Source organism: Petromyzon marinus, chromosome 63 (assembly GCF_048934315.1).
Source record: "Petromyzon marinus isolate PM22_M1 ecotype Great Lakes invasive population chromosome 63, UKy_Petmar_22M1.pri1.0, whole genome shotgun sequence".
Taxonomy (NCBI): domain Eukaryota; kingdom Metazoa; phylum Chordata; class Hyperoartia; order Petromyzontiformes; family Petromyzontidae; genus Petromyzon; species Petromyzon marinus.
Window position 1 is genome coordinate 1,380,652 of NC_133729.1, and position 17,169 is coordinate 1,397,820.

The 17,169-nt window shown below is 63.7% G+C and overlaps 1 protein-coding gene across 1 annotated transcript in view; it reads right to left on the reverse strand.

The window, feature by feature from the left end:
- Positions 1–994: 994 nt before the first annotated feature.
- The window catches only part of LOC116955998 (zinc finger homeobox protein 4-like), a 127,211-nt gene continuing 111,036 nt past the window's right edge, over positions 995–17,169 (reverse strand). Inside the window, exons 8-10 of the mRNA XM_076053834.1 lie at positions 12,408–12,555; positions 5,981–11,740; positions 995–3,754 (exon numbers count right to left, since the gene is read on the reverse strand). Coding sequence (XP_075909949.1) covers positions 2,208–3,754; positions 5,981–11,740; positions 12,408–12,555 — 7,455 coding nt within the window. The 3' untranslated portion in view covers positions 995–2,207. The remainder of the gene's footprint in view (positions 3,755–5,980; positions 11,741–12,407; positions 12,556–17,169) is intronic.

Genomic DNA, 17,169 nt, shown 5'->3' on the forward strand with positions numbered 1-17,169 from the left:
AAAGTCACGACGTGTTGCATGAGGACAGCAAAATCACTTTGCCTTATAAAGCTCAACGCGTTTGTCACTGCGGATCGCTCGCCGTGCCGCCCGCCACCGACAGCCTCGCAGACTTCTGTAAGTTTTAAGTGCCGACAGCGTTATTTATAAAACTTTAGTCATTATTTCCACCACCCCCTCTCCCCACGACAATCATTCCAAAGTTATAGTTTCGCCCACCCTCCCCTCCCCTCCTCGCACCCCCCCCCTCTCAATATTTTCTCGTCGTAATCTGAACCGAAAGCGCGCGGAAACGATTTGCATCTTTTCATCGGCGCGTCGAGAAGAGTTAAGTCCGTGGGGCCCTCTGCGACCATTCGCACTGCCTGTGACACGGGCACGCGGGCACGGGAGAGGAGCGAGCGGCGTGCCCCCGCCTCCCTCCCTGCCCGCGGACGGTGCCAGCCTCGGCAGCGCGGTGCCCGAGGTTGGAAGTGGGGCGAGGGCGAACACCGCGCCCTCGTGGGGGGGGGGGTTACCCCCCCCCCCCCCCACGCGGTGGTGCGCTCTTTCGCGAGGGGCGATAACGCGGATTGCCGGTCCGCCCGTCCGGGCTCTCGGCGTCAAAACGTGCTGCCCCAAAAGCGGGCAGAGTTTAATAAATAAATATATATTTCCCTCCCCCATTTTTCGTTCGTCTGAGACGCACTTCGATGGGAAGAAGAAATTCAGCGCGCGGGGGGGGGGGGGGTCCGCAGTCATTGCGTGCCCAAAAGTGGTCTGAGGTCAAAGTGGATTCTCCGAGGAATGTGCTGTCGTCCACGGCCACTCCGCTTGGATATCCGTCTCCGCCACGACGCACTGGCACGCCGCAACACTCTCCTTCCTTCCTTCCTTCGTTCGTTCGTTTTTTTTGTATTAAACCTGAGGCTTTCAAAAATACTGGAACCTTCACGAAGCTGACGGATGGCAGACAAGGTGGACACGAACGTGGGATGCACATCACGGGTTAAACCTTCCTTGGATGCTCCCCACGCAATTTTTTTTTCCTGTTTAGTTTTGTTATCGTTCCATCTTCTTTTGGGATACGTACAAGTTTAAATGAGGTATAACACTTCTTCCATCATCACGTGGTCATCGTCATCTTTTTTTTTCTTCCGTCCCCAACCCCCGACACATGTTTACGTTTTTCTCTTTTCCCTCAACGAAATGCGCACAAAAGTACCGGACCCATCTCTCTGGTTGACGGCGGTTCTTGTTGTTGTTTTTCGTAGTTTTTTTTGTTTGTTAGTTTTGCTTGAGCTATATTTGCGGCGGTGTGAATGGGGGGAATGTGATCGTCCTACCATTCATATTTGGTTTCTTTTGGTTAAAACACCTTTGGAAATTTGCAAATGTATTAGAAAGCACCTTCTCTCTCTCTCTCTCTCTTTGAACGGGTTTACGCGGCGTTTCAAGTCGCGCCGGAGGGGGGGGGGGGGAGCAAGGGGGTGGGGGCGTGGGGGGGTGGGGGCTGCCGCCGTTTGCTGCCCCCCCTCCCCCCCCCCAGCAGGAGGCTGCCCTTAAAGTTGCCGGCAAAAACTGTGGGAGAACCGTCCGCGGCACCGACGGCTCAACGCTTCGACGCCCCGTCGTCGTCAACGGCGTCGTTCGGTTGTTGTTGTTGTTGTTGTTTGTTTGTCGTCATTGTTATTAAAGCTTGGCCCGAATTGAGTGTTTCTTCCCCTGCTTTCTGTCTCTCTCGATGCAACGTGTTGGTGTTTCTCCGGGGTGCTGGGCGGAGGAAGCCCTTTTAGTCAAACGCCGCGACGTTGGGGGGGGTTTCTTCCGCTTGCGACGAGCAAAACCCAGGCCCCTCGAACCCCGCCCGGACGCGTCCTCTCCTGCCATCATCCCACGCTCTTCTCCACGTCGGCGCCGGTACATTTAAAAGGCGACCTCCTCCCTCCTCCTCCTCCTCCTCCTCCTTAGCAAAACCCACGAGTCGCCTTCATGCCGCAACGGCTCCCGACACAACTGTACGCAAGGCCGACACACCCTCGGGAAGGAAAAAATAAAAATAGTTCTTAAAAAAAATTAAAAGGAATGTACCAACGGGTTAATACATGCACAGTAAATGATCGTGTCTCCGTTTTTGTGTTGGTTTTTGTTATTTTTTTCAAAGTTCTGTTTAAAGCTATCTATAAAAACCCGAGCGTCGCGCTGCGCCCGCGAAACCGTGGGCTCCTCTACGAGCCCACGCTCTGCGACTCGCGCTCGGAGATCATGCCGTACGCCGCGATGGCGCGCTCGCTCGCCAGCGACGTCGCCTTGCCGCCCTGGTCCGCGTCGCCCGAGCGCCCGCTCAGCGAAACCGGCGGCTGGGGCGACGGCGCCGCCGCCGCCGCCGCCGCCGCCGCCGGCACCTGCGCGTCCATCCCGGCCGACGCCGCCACGGCGGCCGAGTTCGCCAGGGAGGCCGTGACGAGGGCGGGCAAGAAGCGCGTCTGCGGGAGGGACGGCGGCGTCACGGGCGTGGCGAACGGCGGCCACGATTTGGCGCAGGCGACGGGAGCGGCGCACGAGGAGCCGGCTGCCGAGAAGCCGCCGCCATCATCCGGCACGGGCTGCTGCTGCTGCTGCTGCTGCTGCTGCTGCTGCGAGGTAGATGCGGCATCAGTGGCGCGAAAGGAGTGAGGTAATAATAGTCTAGCGTGCTGCTGCTGCTGCTGCTGCTCTTTGGCGTCGGACGTAGCTCGTTTGGCCGCGACCTGCTGCCGGTGCGAGGACGACTGGAGGTGGCGTCGCAGGCCGTCTTCCCCGAGCAGGGTCACGTCGCAGGCCTTGCACTGGTACTGGCCGGACGGCACGCGCACCAGGGTCTCCCGCGCGTCCACCTTGCCCAGGCCGAAGTAGCAGAGCGACTTCTGGTGGGCGAGCGCCAGCGTCTCGTCGGAGAACACCATCTGGCACTTGCGGCACACGAGGCTGCACTTCATCTCGCAGTGCTCCGCCAGGCCCTGCTTGGTCGGGGCGTCCGCGGCCGCCCCCTTGCCTTTGCCCGGCGGCCCGGCCCCCTCGTCGGCCCCGTCGCCCGCCTCCTTCGCGCTCCGGCCGCCCCTGTCGTGCTGACCCTGCACGGAGCCGTTCGACGGCTGCGCCGCCTGCGTCATCTGCTGCTGCTGCTGCTGCTGCTGCAGCACCTCTTGCACGTTCTGCTGATACTGCTGCACCTGCTGCTGCAGCAGCGAGCCGGCCGCCAGCCCGTTGGCGAGGGCGGCCTGCGCGAAGGCCGGGCCGTAGGGGAAGAGGCCCGAGGCGTCCACCCCGTACAGCGACTGGAGGTAGCCGCCCTGCAGCACGGCCGCGGCCGCCGCCGCCGTGGGCAGCTGCGGCCCGTTGAAGTACGGCGGCAGCGTGGGCAGCCCGAAGCAGGGCAGCAGCTGCCCGGCGAGGAGGGCGGCCGCCGCCGTCGCGTTCGACTCGCCGGCCAGCGCGGCCTGCAGGGCCTGCAGCTGGGCATGGTCGGCCCGCGCCTGCTGAGCGGCCGCGTCCGCCTCCTCGCGCTTCGTCGCGGCGTCGGATTTCTGCCGCTCGTCGGCGTCCTGGTCGTCGCTGCCGGCGGCATCTTGGCTCCTCTCCTTGCCCGGCGACTGCGACGCGGTGCCGGCGTTCTGCTGCTGCTGCTGCTGCTGCTGCGGTGATTTGCTGGGGACCGCGGCTGGCGCGGTGATACCCGGCGAGGGGATCGCCGACATCGGGAAGCCGATGAGCGCCGCTTTGGGCGTCGTCATCGCTGCCGGAGGGACGGAGGAGGAAGGATGGGGGGAGAAGGGGGGGGGAGGAGGGAGGATGGGGGAGAAGGGGGGGGGGAGGAGGGAGGATGGGGGAGAAGGGGGGGGGGGGAAGGAGGGAGGAGTTGCCCTCTTTTTCACCCACGAAACGTACTTTGTAATATTTAAACAATGCATATTAATACATAAAGATACTAACAACATTATTAACACTACTGTACACTACACTATACACTACAGTATAAGCTACACTATATGCTACACTACTATGCACTATACTACTACGCACTATACTACTTTACACTACACTACTTTACACTACACTACAATACTATACACAACACTACTATACTATACACAACACTATACACTACACTACTATACACTATACACTACTATACACTACTGTACACTACACTACTATACACAACACTACTATACACTACACTACCATACACTACTCTATACACTATACACTACTATACACTATACACTACTATACACTACACTACTACACTACTACACACTACACTACTACACACTACACTACTATACTACACACTATACTATATACTACACTATACACTACACTATACACTAGACTATAAACTACACTACTATACACTACACTACTATACACTACACTACTATAAACTACACAAATATACATTACACTATACACTAATATACACTATACTACTATAGACTACACTACTATATACTACACTACTATACACAACACTACTACACACTATACACTACACTATACACTACTATACACTACACTACCATACACTACACTATACACTACACTATACACTACACATTGGGCTCTATTGGAGGCCCGTCGTTAAGCGATTCGTCGTTAACACAGGTGCTCGTTCAGAGGGGTTCTACTGTGTACGGTTTCCTGGCGGCGCCTCGATGCCCGGATTTGCAAGCGACCACAACCGAGGCTTCACCGCGGCATCGCCGGCGTTCGCCGCCCGGCTCCTCCGATCGGCGCTCGACCGCCCCGCGCGTAAATTGACGGCCGCTGCCCGACACCAGCCAGGTCAGCCGTGCAGCGGAGGGAAGGCCCAAATTACAAAAGGGGAATTGTCTGCGTGTCACGGACGCTGCCGAGGGGGGTTCACGCCGTCGCCTTTTGCGGCGGCGTCCTGGACGCGCGTAGCGTTGAACTTCTTTCGCGCCGTACGTCGGGCAACCGTGGCTTACCGGAGGTGCGGTGGGAAGGACAAAAAAACTGTGGGTCTATGTTGTGTGACAACATGGGAAGCCGCACACACGTGACAACACGGGAAGCCGCACACGTGATACACGGGAAGCAGCATACACGTGATACACGGGAAGCAGCACACACGTGACACACGGGAAGCCACACACACGTGACACACGGGAAGCCACACACACGTGACAACACGGGAAGCAGCACACACGTGACACACGGGAAGCCACACACACGTGACACACGGGAAGCCACACACACGTGACACACGGGAAGCCACACACGTGACACACGGGAAGCCACACACACGTGACACACGGGAAGCCACACACGTGACACACGGGAAGCCACACACGTGACACACGGGAAGCCACACACGTGACACACGGGAAGCAGCACACACGTGACACACGGGAAGCAGCACACACGTGACACACGGGAAGCAGCACACACGTGACACACGGGAAGCAGCACACACGTGATACACAGGAAGCAGCACACACGTGACACACGGGAAGCAGCACACACGTGACACACGGGAAGCCACACACGTGACACACGGGAAGCCACACACGTGATACACGGGAAGCCACACACGTGACACACGGGAAGCCACACACGTGATACACGGGAAGCCACACACGTGACACACGGGAAGCCACACACACGTGACACACGGGAAGCCACACACACGTGACACACGGGAAGCCACACACGTGACACACGGGAAACCACACACGTGACACACGGGAAGCCACACACGTGATACACGGGAAGCCACACACACGTGACACACGGGAAGCCGCACACACGTGACACACGGGAAGCCACACACACGTGACACACGGGAAGCCACGCACACATGACACATGGGAAGCAGCACACACGTGACACACGGGAAGCCACACACACGTGACACACGGGAAGCCACACACACGTGACACACGGGAAGCCACACACGTGACACACGGGAAGCCACGGACAAGCAGATGACGCCAACCTGCTGGAGACGGCCCAAAGTTGGGCAGCGCCGGGGAGCCCCCAACGCCCGGGATGAGCATCGGCGAGAGCCCGGGAACGGCCGAGTAGGCCGACGAGAGGCCCAGGCCCGGCACTTGGGGCCCGTTGTGGAACGTGGCAGGGTGCTTCGTGACTTGAATTGGCTGCTGCTGCTGCTGCTGGGGAAGTCCGAGGCCGATGCTCTCATTGGCCTTCTTGATGCGGTCGAGCTCCTGCTGCGCCATGAACTGGCGGAAGAGCGCCGGGTCGAGGAACTTCTCGCCGTCCAGCTGGCTGCCGAGGCTCTCCTTGAGCTTGCCGATGTGCTGCAGCGAGAAGACGTGGTCGCGCACAGAGAGACGCGCCGTGTACTGAACGCCGCACAGGCCGCAGCGACCCCCCCGTGGCGCCGCGCCCTCCCCGCCGGCCGCCGCCGCCGCCGCGGCGGCATCCGCGCCGAACTGCTTGGCGACGCTCAGCTTGAACTTCTTGTCCTTGGCGCGCGCGTTCTGGAACCACACCTGCACGACGCGCTTGGGCAGCCCGATGTCGTTGCCTAGGATCTCGCACTCGTGCATGGTGGGCGTGCGGTACTCCCCGAAGCAGGCCTTGAGCACCTTCAGCTGCAGGTTGGACATCTGGGTGCGGTAGCGCTTGTGGCCCGGGCGGTCGTCGGACGACGACGACAGCTTGGACTGCGAGAAGGCGAGGCCGCCCAGCGGGCTCGGGGTGCGCGGGTCGGCCAGGCTCGACGTCTCGCTGTAGTCGTTCATCTCGAAGTCCAGCGTCGTCGAGAGGCTCAGGCCGGGGCTCACCGGCCCCGACGACGAGACGCCGTCGCCGCCGTCGCCGCTCTCGCTGCCGAGCGCCGGCGTCGTCGGCTGAAACGCCGCCTCGTCCTCCGTCTTCGGCCGGACGTAGTCGGAGGTCGTCGCCTCGGCCGAGAGGCCGTCGCCGTTCTCGCCGCGCGCCGCGCTCGCGCCGGACGGGCGGCCGTCTTCCAACGAGCCGCCGCCGCCGCCGCGGCCATCGTCGTCGTCGTAGGCCGAAGCGTCGCCGTCCGCCGCGCCGCCCGCCATCGACCCTTCGGCCTTGGGGACGAACGAGGCCTTGTCGCAGAAGCTGCTCTCGACGTTGATGGGCGAGTGGCTGAGCCCGGTGGGGGAGTTGTCACCCATCATCTTCATCTGCGACAGCAGCGCCGACCGGTTGTCGCAGCCGGCGCTCATGCCGAACGGCGGCTGGGAGAACACCATGCTGAGCGAGTGCTCGAAGCCGCCGCCGCCGCCGCCGCCACCGCCGCCGTCCTTGGCCTGTGTGTGCCCGGGGCTCGGCGCGCCGGGCGACGGGAAGACGTTGTAACCCGACTGGCGCGCCTCGTGCCAGTGGCGTGAGCGGATGTGCGTGTCGAGCGCCGTCTGGGCCTTGAAGAGGGCGCGGCAGAACGGGCAGCGCCGGTGGGCCTGCACCATGCCGAACGAGCGGAACTGGCCCTTGCGCTCGCGGGCGCGCGTGTTCTGGAACCACACCTGCACCACGCGCTTCTTGAGGCCCACCTCGCTGGAGATGTGGTCCAGCATCTTGCGCGTGGGGTTTGAATCGATCATGTACTTGCCGTAGAGCACCTCCAGCTGCTCGGGCGTGATGGTCGTCCGCAGCCGCTTGTCCTTGTGAGGCTCGTCGAGCCGCTCGCCGTCCGCCTTGCCCGCGACGTCGGCCCTCTCCTCGGCGCCGGCGGACGACGCCGGCGTCGCGGGCGACGGCGCCGACTGCGACGGGACGTGCGGCAGCGCGCCCGAGAGCGCGGCGCCCGGCACGAGCGAGCTGGAGCGCGGGTCGAACATCACGAAGGGCATCTCCGCGGGGCGCTCCAGGACGGAGGGCGGGTGAGCGAAGGGGTTCTGCGCCGAGAGCATGTGCGTCTGCTGGTGCTCCTGCCACTGCTCGAAGGTGGGGAACGAGAGCTTGCACTGCTCGCACTGGTAGGGTAGCAGCTGCAGCGCCAGGCTGTTGTACGGCGCCGGCTGCATCGGCCCCTGCTGCGACGACGACGACGACGACAGCAGCTGATGATGATGATGATGGCTGCTCTGAGGTTGATGCGGTTTTGGTTTTGGCTGCTCTTCCTGCTGACTTTGCAGCTGATGATGCTGCTGCTGCTGCTGCAGCTGCTGCTGAAGCTGTTGCTGCAGCTGCTGCTGCAGCTGCTGCTGCAGCTGCTGCTCCCGCTGCTGCTGCAGCTGCTGCTCCCGCTGCTCCCTCTCCACCATGCCCTCCTTCGGCTTCTCCTCGGCGGGTTCGGTTTTGGGGCTCGGAGCTCCGCGGGAGTCGCCGTCGGGCGTCTGGAACGACGAGGGGGCCGGCGCGTCGCGCTGCGGCTGCGCCGGCGGCGGCGTGTAGCCGGACGAGTTGCCCATGTCCGTGGCGTCGGACGAGTCGTCCATCTGGTTGTCCTCGCGCGTGTAGCTGTCCTCCTCGTCGCGGTAGCAGTGCTTCTTCTGGTGGGTGATGAGGTCGAAGATGCGCTGGAACACCACGCTGCACTTGCGGCACTGGTAGTTCATGTTGCCGGTGCGCACGTAGCGGTCGTTGAGCAGCACCTCGCGCTTCTCGCCGTCCCTGCCCTCGATCTGGCTCTCGTAGCTCTTGCGCGCCTTTTGCCGCGCGTTCTGGAACCACACGACGATGACGCGCGTCGGCAGGCTCAGGAGGCCGGACAGCTGCTCCAGCTCGTCGTCCTTGGGGTAGGCGTTGGCGTCGAAGAAGTCCTGCAGGATCTTGAGCTGGTAGTCGGTGAAGCGCGTTCGGCTCGAGCGCCGGCTCGACAACGTCTCCATCTGTAGCTGCTGCTGCTGCTGCTGCTGCAGCTGCTGGGTCGGGAGCTCGGGGGACGGCGCCGGCTTGGGGGGCGGCGGCACCGGCGGCACTGCCGGCGCCGCCGGTGCTGCCGGCGGCTCCACCCGCAGATCGTCGAGGCTCGTGGTGGGTGGGTTGTTGAAGTTGTAGGGCGAGTCCTTGTTGCGCTGGCGCTCCTTGAACAGCGTGTTGCGGAACCAGTGCTTGATGACCTTGTGCGAGAGGCCCGTGTTCTCGGCCATCTCCTGGATCTGCTCGTCGCTCGGCAGGTTGTTGATGTCGAAGTAGGCCTTGAGCACGTTCAGCTGCTCCTCCGTGATGCGGGTGCGCGGCCGCTTGCTCTGCTGCTGCTGCTGCTGCTGCTGCTGCTGCAGGAGCAGGGCCGAGTCCACTGCCTGCTGCTGCTGCTGCTGCATCTTCTGCTGGTGGTGGAGGTGGTAGAGCTGCACAAAGTCGGCGGTGATCGACTCCATGGGCATGAACTGCGAGGACAGCTGCGACGCCATCGACTGCAGCTGCATCGGCTGCATCATCAGCGGCGACAGCATGGGCAGCTGGTCCAGGGGCAGCGCCAGCTGGGACAGCACCATCTGGTGGGGCGAAGGCTGCGCGGGCTGCGGGGTGGCCGGAGGGGTGGCCAGCTTCGGGGCGGCGGACGAGGTCGGAGGAGGCGGCGGCGGCGGAGGCGGCGGCGGCTGGAGCTGCTGCTGCTGCTGCTGCTGCTGCTGCGCCGGCAGCGCCTGCGTCTCGGGCGAGTCGGGCCTGATCGGGTAGACCTTGTCGTAGGTCTTGCGGTACTGCTTGGAGTAGCGGCTGAGCTCCTCGATGGGCAGGATCTGGAGGTGGATGTGCTCTTGGTGGCTTTTGAGCACCAGGATGTTGGAGAAGAGCTTTCCGCAGTCCCTGCACTCGATCTTGCCCGAGGCGTCGGCGGCCGCGGCGCTCTCCTCCCGCCGCGCCGACCTCTGCCGGTTCTCGTTGTACTGGATCACCAGCTCGAAGCCGAAGTTCTCCAGCAGCGCCCGCACCGCATTGCCCCGGGCGTACGCCGGAATCCTGGGGGGCGGCACGCGTTCTTCGGAGCCGCCCGGCTGCTGGTGCTGCGCGTCGCCCGGATCCTCGCCGGGGCCCGCCGCCGGTGCCGTCGTGGACTCGCCGTCGACATCCTCGTCCTGCGCCTCCTCCATCTTCTCGTCCTCCTCGGCGCTCCGATTCTCGATCTCCTCGCTCAGCAGTTGAAGCGCCTGCTGCTGTTGCTGCTGCTGCTGTTGCTGCTGCTGCTGCTGTTGCTGCTGCTGTTGTTGCTGCTGCTGTTGCCACTGCTGCTGCGACTTCAGCTCTCCCAGGATGGAGGCGGCCGCGCTGGACATGGCGAACGCGCCGGACGACCCGGGCAGGACCATCTCCTGGTGCAGCTGAAGGTCAGCGCCGGAGAGGCCGAAGGGAAAGAAGAATGGCTGCTGCTGCTGCTGCAGCTGCATGAAGGCTTCCGTCGTCATGGAGAAAGGGGGCAGCAGTGCCGGGTTGAAGAGCTGGTGCTGAAGGAAGGCTGGCTGCTGCTGTTGCTGCTGCAGCTCCTGCTGGAACTGTGCCTGCGCCTGCTGCACCAGGGCCTGCGTTTGAGCGCGTGCCAAAGCCTGCGCCTGGGCCTGCGCCTGGGCCTGAGCCTGCTGGCCTGACGACGGCGTCGGCGGCGCCTCCGCGTGCGCCTTCTTCGGCGCCTCCGCGTACTCCGGCGTCGCCTCCGGCTTGTGCGCCGAGCCGCCGGGGGCCGCCTGGGCCTTGGCGTGGTCGCTCGCGGCCTGCTGCACGGCGCCCGCCGAAGCGCCGGCGCCGTCCCCTTTGCCGCCGCAGCCGCCGCCGCCGCCGCCCGACGCCGCCGCGGCCGACTCCTGCAGCGCCGCCCGCGTCTTGGTCTGGTGCAGCACGGAGCGCATGTGGATCTCGAGCGTGGAGCTCTGGCTGTAGGCCACGTTGCAGGTGGCGCACCGGTAGGGCTTGCTGTCGCCGGCGCTCGCGACGGCGTCGCCCTGCGCGGCGCCGCCGGACGGCCCGCCGGAGCCCTGCAGCGTCTTCTTCAGGCGGTTGAGGTGCGACACCGAGTTGTAGTGCACGAGAAGGATGTTCTTCTGCGTGAACGACTCCTTGCACACGGTGCACTTGTACGGCCGCGACGGGTCCAGGAACTTGTCCATCAGGAAGTTGGTGCCCTTGCGGAACGGCAGCGCCCGCTTGGCGTCGCCCAGCAGGTCATCGCACTCCGGCGCGCCCTCGCCCGCGTCCGCGGTGCCGCCGTGCCTGCCCTCCGGCTCGGAGGGGCACTCCGCGTCGCCCCTCTCGCCGTCGTGCGCCACCGCGCCCGCCGCGTCGTCGCCTCCTCCCTCGGCCGGCGACGGTTCCCGGCGGCCGACCCGGAAGCCGATGCCGACGCTGCCGCAGATCTGGCGCACGTCGCCGTCGCTCAGCTCTGGGTGGCTCGACTCGAGGTGTCTGCCGAGGGCCGCGGGCGTGCGCAGGTTTTGCGGGCACAGCGGGCAGGCGGCCGCGGTGGCGGCGGCGGCGGGCTGGCAGCACAGCTGCTGGTGAGCCAGCACCTTGTCGGGGCTCTTAAAGCCGGCGCCGCACTGCCCGCAGCGGTGCTTGCCAGTCGCCGCCGCCGCCGCTCGCTGCTCGGCGGCGGCGCCGGCCGGCGGCTGGAGCTGCTGCTGCTGCTGCAGCTGCTGCTGCTGCCGCTGTTTGGCGTGGGCCTCGGCGAAGTGGGCCTGCAGCGCCCCGGGCGTCGCGAACTGCTGGCCGCACCCCTTCTTCCAGCACAGGAAGCCCTTCTGGTCGCCACTCGCGCCCACGCCCAGCGAGGCCTTCTCTCGGGACGTGCCGGGCCTCTCGGACTTTTCACCATCCTCGCCTGCCACGCAAAGTGAAAACGTTTGCGCTCCGAAGGTTTTGTTGTTTGTTACTTTTGAGCGGGCGTGCGCGCGTGGAGAACGGCGGTGCAGCGGTCAGCGCGCTGCTGCGCTACGAACCCGGCGACCTGAGTACGATTCCCGCCCGCGGCCAACATCGCTGACGCTTATCTGAACCGATCCTGGGCCTCCCCCTAGGTCGACTCAGCCTCAAGTGAGTACCCATTGCGATGTATAGTAAACATCGTGACCGGGGAGACAAAGGCGGCCGGGCGTGGTGCTGGCCACCCAGCCCCTCGTGTCCCACAGGGCTGGCCTTCATAGGTGCTGCTCGCTAACAGCACTTGCCCCGATGGTCTGTTACAGGCTACACGTCTAGCCTGAGGTGGGTGGCCAGCACTACGCCTTTGCCTTCCCAGCGCCGACTACGCACCGCACCAGGCACTCATTCTCAAGGCAGAGGGACCGCTTCAGATAATCGCCGGTGTTATTTGATCGATTCCCACGAGCGGGAATCGAACTCGAGTCGGCGGGCCCGCGAGCGCGAGGCGCTAACCCGCTGGCGCTGACCGTGACGCTGGTGTACGGACGTCTACGAGCGTCGATGACGACGCAATCGCGGGTTGCCCGGTGGGGGGGGATGGGGGGGGAGGGTTGCTGCCGACTCACCTGTGTAGGCGAAGTTTTCCACCGTGGCTATGGTCGTCGCCGCCGAATTCGCCGCGCCGCGGCTCTTGTCGGCGCTCGCTCCGTCGGCGGCCACGCCAACGCCGGGGAAAAACGCGTCGCTTGGCACGGCGCTCTCGGCACCGGAGACCTGGATAGCAAAGGGGAGAAAAGCGTCTCACCGTGGCGTGCGGGCGGGCGGGCGGGCGGGCGGGCGGGCGGGTGGGGGTGGCAGGGCGGGGGGGACACGAGACAAAGCGCGGAGAGAGTCGCTGCACGCACGCAATCGCTCGCTCGTCCGCGCACGCACCGCCGTCTCCGCGGGAGCGCGGCGACCGTCGTCGCCGCCGCTGGCGGTCGCCGTCGCCGGCGACGGCGACCGGACGGAAAATAAGTCGGCAACGCCGACGGCTCCTCGCGAAGAGGCGGCGGCGGCCGTTGTTTGGCGGCGGGGCGGGCGACGCAAGTTGGGTCGTTGTTGCCTCCACGAGCCGAGCGCGAGCACGGCTTCTCTTCCAGCCGCCGGGCGCAGCGGCGCCGACCGTATTCAATTAGCGGCAAAAACGGCAAAGCGGGGAGGCGCGCGGTCTCGCGGCGCACGACGGCCAACGGGAGATGCCTCTTAATTATACACCTTGATTTCACGCGGCCCTAAATAGGGGGATGGTTGAATTATGCCGGGGCTACTCAGCAGCTTTTGCAGGCGGACAGGATAATGACTTCATGTAAATTGATTGCTCCTATAATTGCCGCTAGATTGTCGTCTCCATAATTGAGAAGGCACAATGCGGGGGCTAATGGGGAGCTTATTTTCCATTTTTTCACGACTCAAAATACCCCCCACCCCCACCCTCCATTCCCCCCCCACCCCCCCGCCCCCGCATTTTGGTGGCGGAAAGCGTCATAATTGCTCCTGCGGTTTTAGTCCCCCCCCCCTCCCCCCCCCGTGCATTTGGTGCAGGGGTCAAGTCTCTTCCCCACCCACTCCCCACCTCCTATTCCTCCCCCTCCCCCCCCCCCCACCGTCGGTTACAATTTAACAGAAGGCTCGGTGTAAATCGTAATTAATTTAGCGAATTAAAAAAAAAAAACCTGCATGCGAGTGCACACTCCCGCACGTACGCGCCGACACAACCCACACACACTCCGCTCGCGTTAAAACGTGGCAATTAGCGGCGTTGTCAACGGGCGCCACTTGACGGCGGAGGATCCCGCCAAGACCGTCGCGAGCGTAAATTGCGCTCAATTGTGAGCCGGCACAAAATGGCCATCGGGCCCCTCTCTTTCCCCCCCCCTCCCCTCCCTCCCCCACCCTTCTCGAGTGGCGATCGCTGCCACCAACACGAGCGCGTCTCCGTCCGTCCCCGGAACCGTTCCGTCGGAACGTCGGAGTCGACGGCGCGGGTTGGGCAGGGCCGTGAGCGGCAGGGCGAGCCCCAACGGCCTCTTGATAGGGAGGGCCTCTTTCATCCGCATCGACGGCGGCACGAGACGACGGGGGAGGGCCTCGCGGTTTCGGCTTTAAACGAAACGCGAAGAAGGTGTCCCTCCCCCACCCCCCCCCCCCTCCCCGCTCGCAAACAGCGAGGAAGGCAGCGCGACTCTCGCAAGCCGCCCGCACGCCTCGCCTTGGCCTGCCTCGTGTCACGTCACCGCGCAGCGCTCTCGGGCCTTGTCCAGGCCAACCGGCTCCGGCTGAGCCGAGCATGCGGCCCGCGGCGTCGTCGGTGGGCGAGCGCAGCCGAGTGCGCCGTTAGGTCGAGACCCGCAGGTTCGGCGTCGGGCCCGCACCGCGTTCTCCGGGATCGACGGCGGTGGCCATTCGTGCGCCAATCTCGTCAAAGAGATTCTTTGGGCTCTGAACGATTCGGCGAGGGCCACGCACGTCCTCGCGTCCGCGCGAGCGGGGAGGCCAACCGCGGTTCACGAGGAGGAAGCGGAACGCGTCCTCCTTCCGCATTTCCCCCCCGCAGCCTCATTTGTCGGGGCTGCCCGCGCCGCCGCCCTCCTTAATTTGTGGGCGGCTGCCGCAAAAGCCGCAAAAAAGCCAAATTACGTGCACGGTGCACGAGCGTGCGGTGCTGGCGCCTGGCAAATAAATAAATAAGTAAATACAACAAACAGCCTCTCCACCCCCCCCCCCCCCCCGAGATGCGTAAACGATCATTGTTCTTCTTCTTCTTTATATTTTGCCGATGAATTAACGAGCCGCCTTCACGGTCTCGTCGGTGCGTTGGCACACGAAGGTAAAAAATAAAAATCATAATTAAGAGACAGGTTTTGCCGTTCGTTCGGCGGTCACGGAGGGGAGGGTGTGGGGGGGGGGCAGTGAGGGGGACAGCGGGGGGGGGGGGGCCCGTAGGTGCGGGTGCCACAATTCATTACGGCAAAACCGACAGGAGGGAGGCGTGACCCCCCGTGAACCCTGACCCAGGCGGGCGGCAAATTAGACCGTTCTCATTAAGGAAAAGTGGCGCCATCGCCATGAATCGGCCACGGAGATGAGGAGGAGGAGGGGAGGAGGAGGGGGAGGAGGAGGAGGATGAGGGGGAGGGGGCGGGGGAGGAGGGCCGCAAGGGGAGGGCGTGGTACGGTTGGACTCCTGGAAGGTCGTGGTGAATTGAAGGGGGAGGGGGAGAGGGGGAGGTGTGGTTGGAGGCAGAAATTGGCGGTTGCTTTGTACCCTTCGTGTGCACTGTGCAGTCCCAGTGCTCCGTCCCATTCCCCCTACAACCGTGACCCCCGTGACCCCCGCCGCCGCCCCCACCCCCCTCCGTGTCCAAGCACAGCGGCGAGCGAACGCCAAAACACCTTTTTGAATTTTGTATGAGGCCCCCCCCCCCATAACCCCCCCCCCCATAACCCCCCCCCCCACCACCCCCAAAGCCTGAGGAGAGGGCCGCCTCGCAGGGCGGAAATTGGAGATGGGGCGCTCGTTAGGAGCCAAGCCAATTTGTAGCGACTCATGATGAGCTGGGCAGCACTCGGGCTGCTGCTGCTGCTGCTGCCGCCTCCCTCGAGCGAGGCCGGGAAGAAGCGGCCAGGGAGGCCCCCGCGGGCGTGGTTGATTGTGAAGTGGATCGAGGTTTTGCGTGTTTTTTTTCTTGTTTTCTTTTACTCGTTCGCAAAAATGAATAATCGCCGGGGGCCATATTGTGAAATATGGCCTGGCAAGTGCAACATTGTCGTTTGTGTGATCATCATCATCATTATTCTTTTTAGATATATATTTTTTACAAACATCATGGTTGTTGTGACCTGAGCTTGATTCCTGACCAAGGCCAACATCTAGCTTGACCCAGCCTTAAACGTGAAATGGGCAATTACTGGCACCGTGGAGACAAAGGTGCCTGGGTGTACGTGCATGCATGCATTTAAGGACCGATTCAGAAAGTCGTCACTGACATTGGTAGCGAGCAGGAAATCAAGCTCGGGTCTCCCGATTCACACCGCAGTGCGCTGGCCGCCACACGGATGCTCCCCTAGGTTGACTCGGCATGAAGATGAGCATCTGGCGCGGTGTACAGGCATCGCCACCGGGGAGACAAAGCCGATCTGAGAGTGCGCGATACTTGGTCACCTCGGAAAGCCACTTTTGGCCTTTCCGGCCTTCCGAGGTGCCCGCTTCACAGCACCCGCGCGCCCCAGCAGTCCGTTAAAGGCGAAGGCCTCACGTCTCGTGCCGCGTTCGGCGTGGATCAGAGAGACCACCCCCCCCATCGGCCCTCTCTCCCGTCCCTCGTACGCGACGTAACGTCACGTACGTGCGGGCTGTTGCAACGCCGCGCCCAATGGAGAAAGGCTCGGCATCAGCGGACGGACAAAAAAAATAGAAATGCGCCACAGAATAAACCCCCTACCGCCCCGGCACTGGGTAAACAGTTAATTGACGTTGCACTTTGCCGGCGGAAAGATTTGTTGCGCCGTCACCGCGGGGCACCGCTGAAGCCGGGCTGGCCAATCGCGGGCACCGCAGCGTCGCGGGGCAGCGGGCGCTTGCGGTGGCGGCACCGGAATCCGTTCACCCGGGGCTCTCGGCGAGCTCTCACCGGGCGCTCACCCGAGCCTCTCAACCGGAATCTAACCAGGCTCTCACCGAGCTCTCGCCGGGCTCTCTATGCGAGTCTACGAGTCGACATGTTAGTCGATGGATCTCAATGTGTGGCTACGGCTCTACGGGAGGGTCGAGATGAAACCCGCGGCCTCTTGCGTACCGCCGACGACGACGCCGACGATATCAACAGCGCCATTCCACCGGCCCTGCTGCTGCTGCAGCTGCTGCTGCAGCTGCTGCTGCAGCTGCTGCTGCTGCATGGACGAATGTAGAACGTCTTTCGCAACCACCGTACGTAGCCAACCCGTGCTAATCGGAGGTGCGGGCAGAGCGTGCCCCTTGCTCCGCGTCGAGGATTCGACTTCCTTCCTCGATAGTCAACGAGCCTTCGGTGGTCGCTCATTCTCCTCCGCCGGCAGGACCGATGCCCGCCGCCGGCCGGCCAGGAGTCACGTGGCGGTTGGAAGACGGCCGCTGGCGGGGGCGGCGTGACGCCCGCGTGCGTGTGCGATCCCGACCGGGGCCGTCCGGAGCGGGCGAGCGCACCGTCCGAAAGCCGACCGCGCTCGGGGCGACGACCGCGGCGGCGTCCGATACGACGACCGGGCCCGCCCGGCGCCTTCGGCGAACGGAAGAGACAGCCGGCACCGGGGGCTGGCTCGGCGCTAGCCCCCGCCCCCCCCCCCCCCCCCCCCACATCGCCCCCCCTCG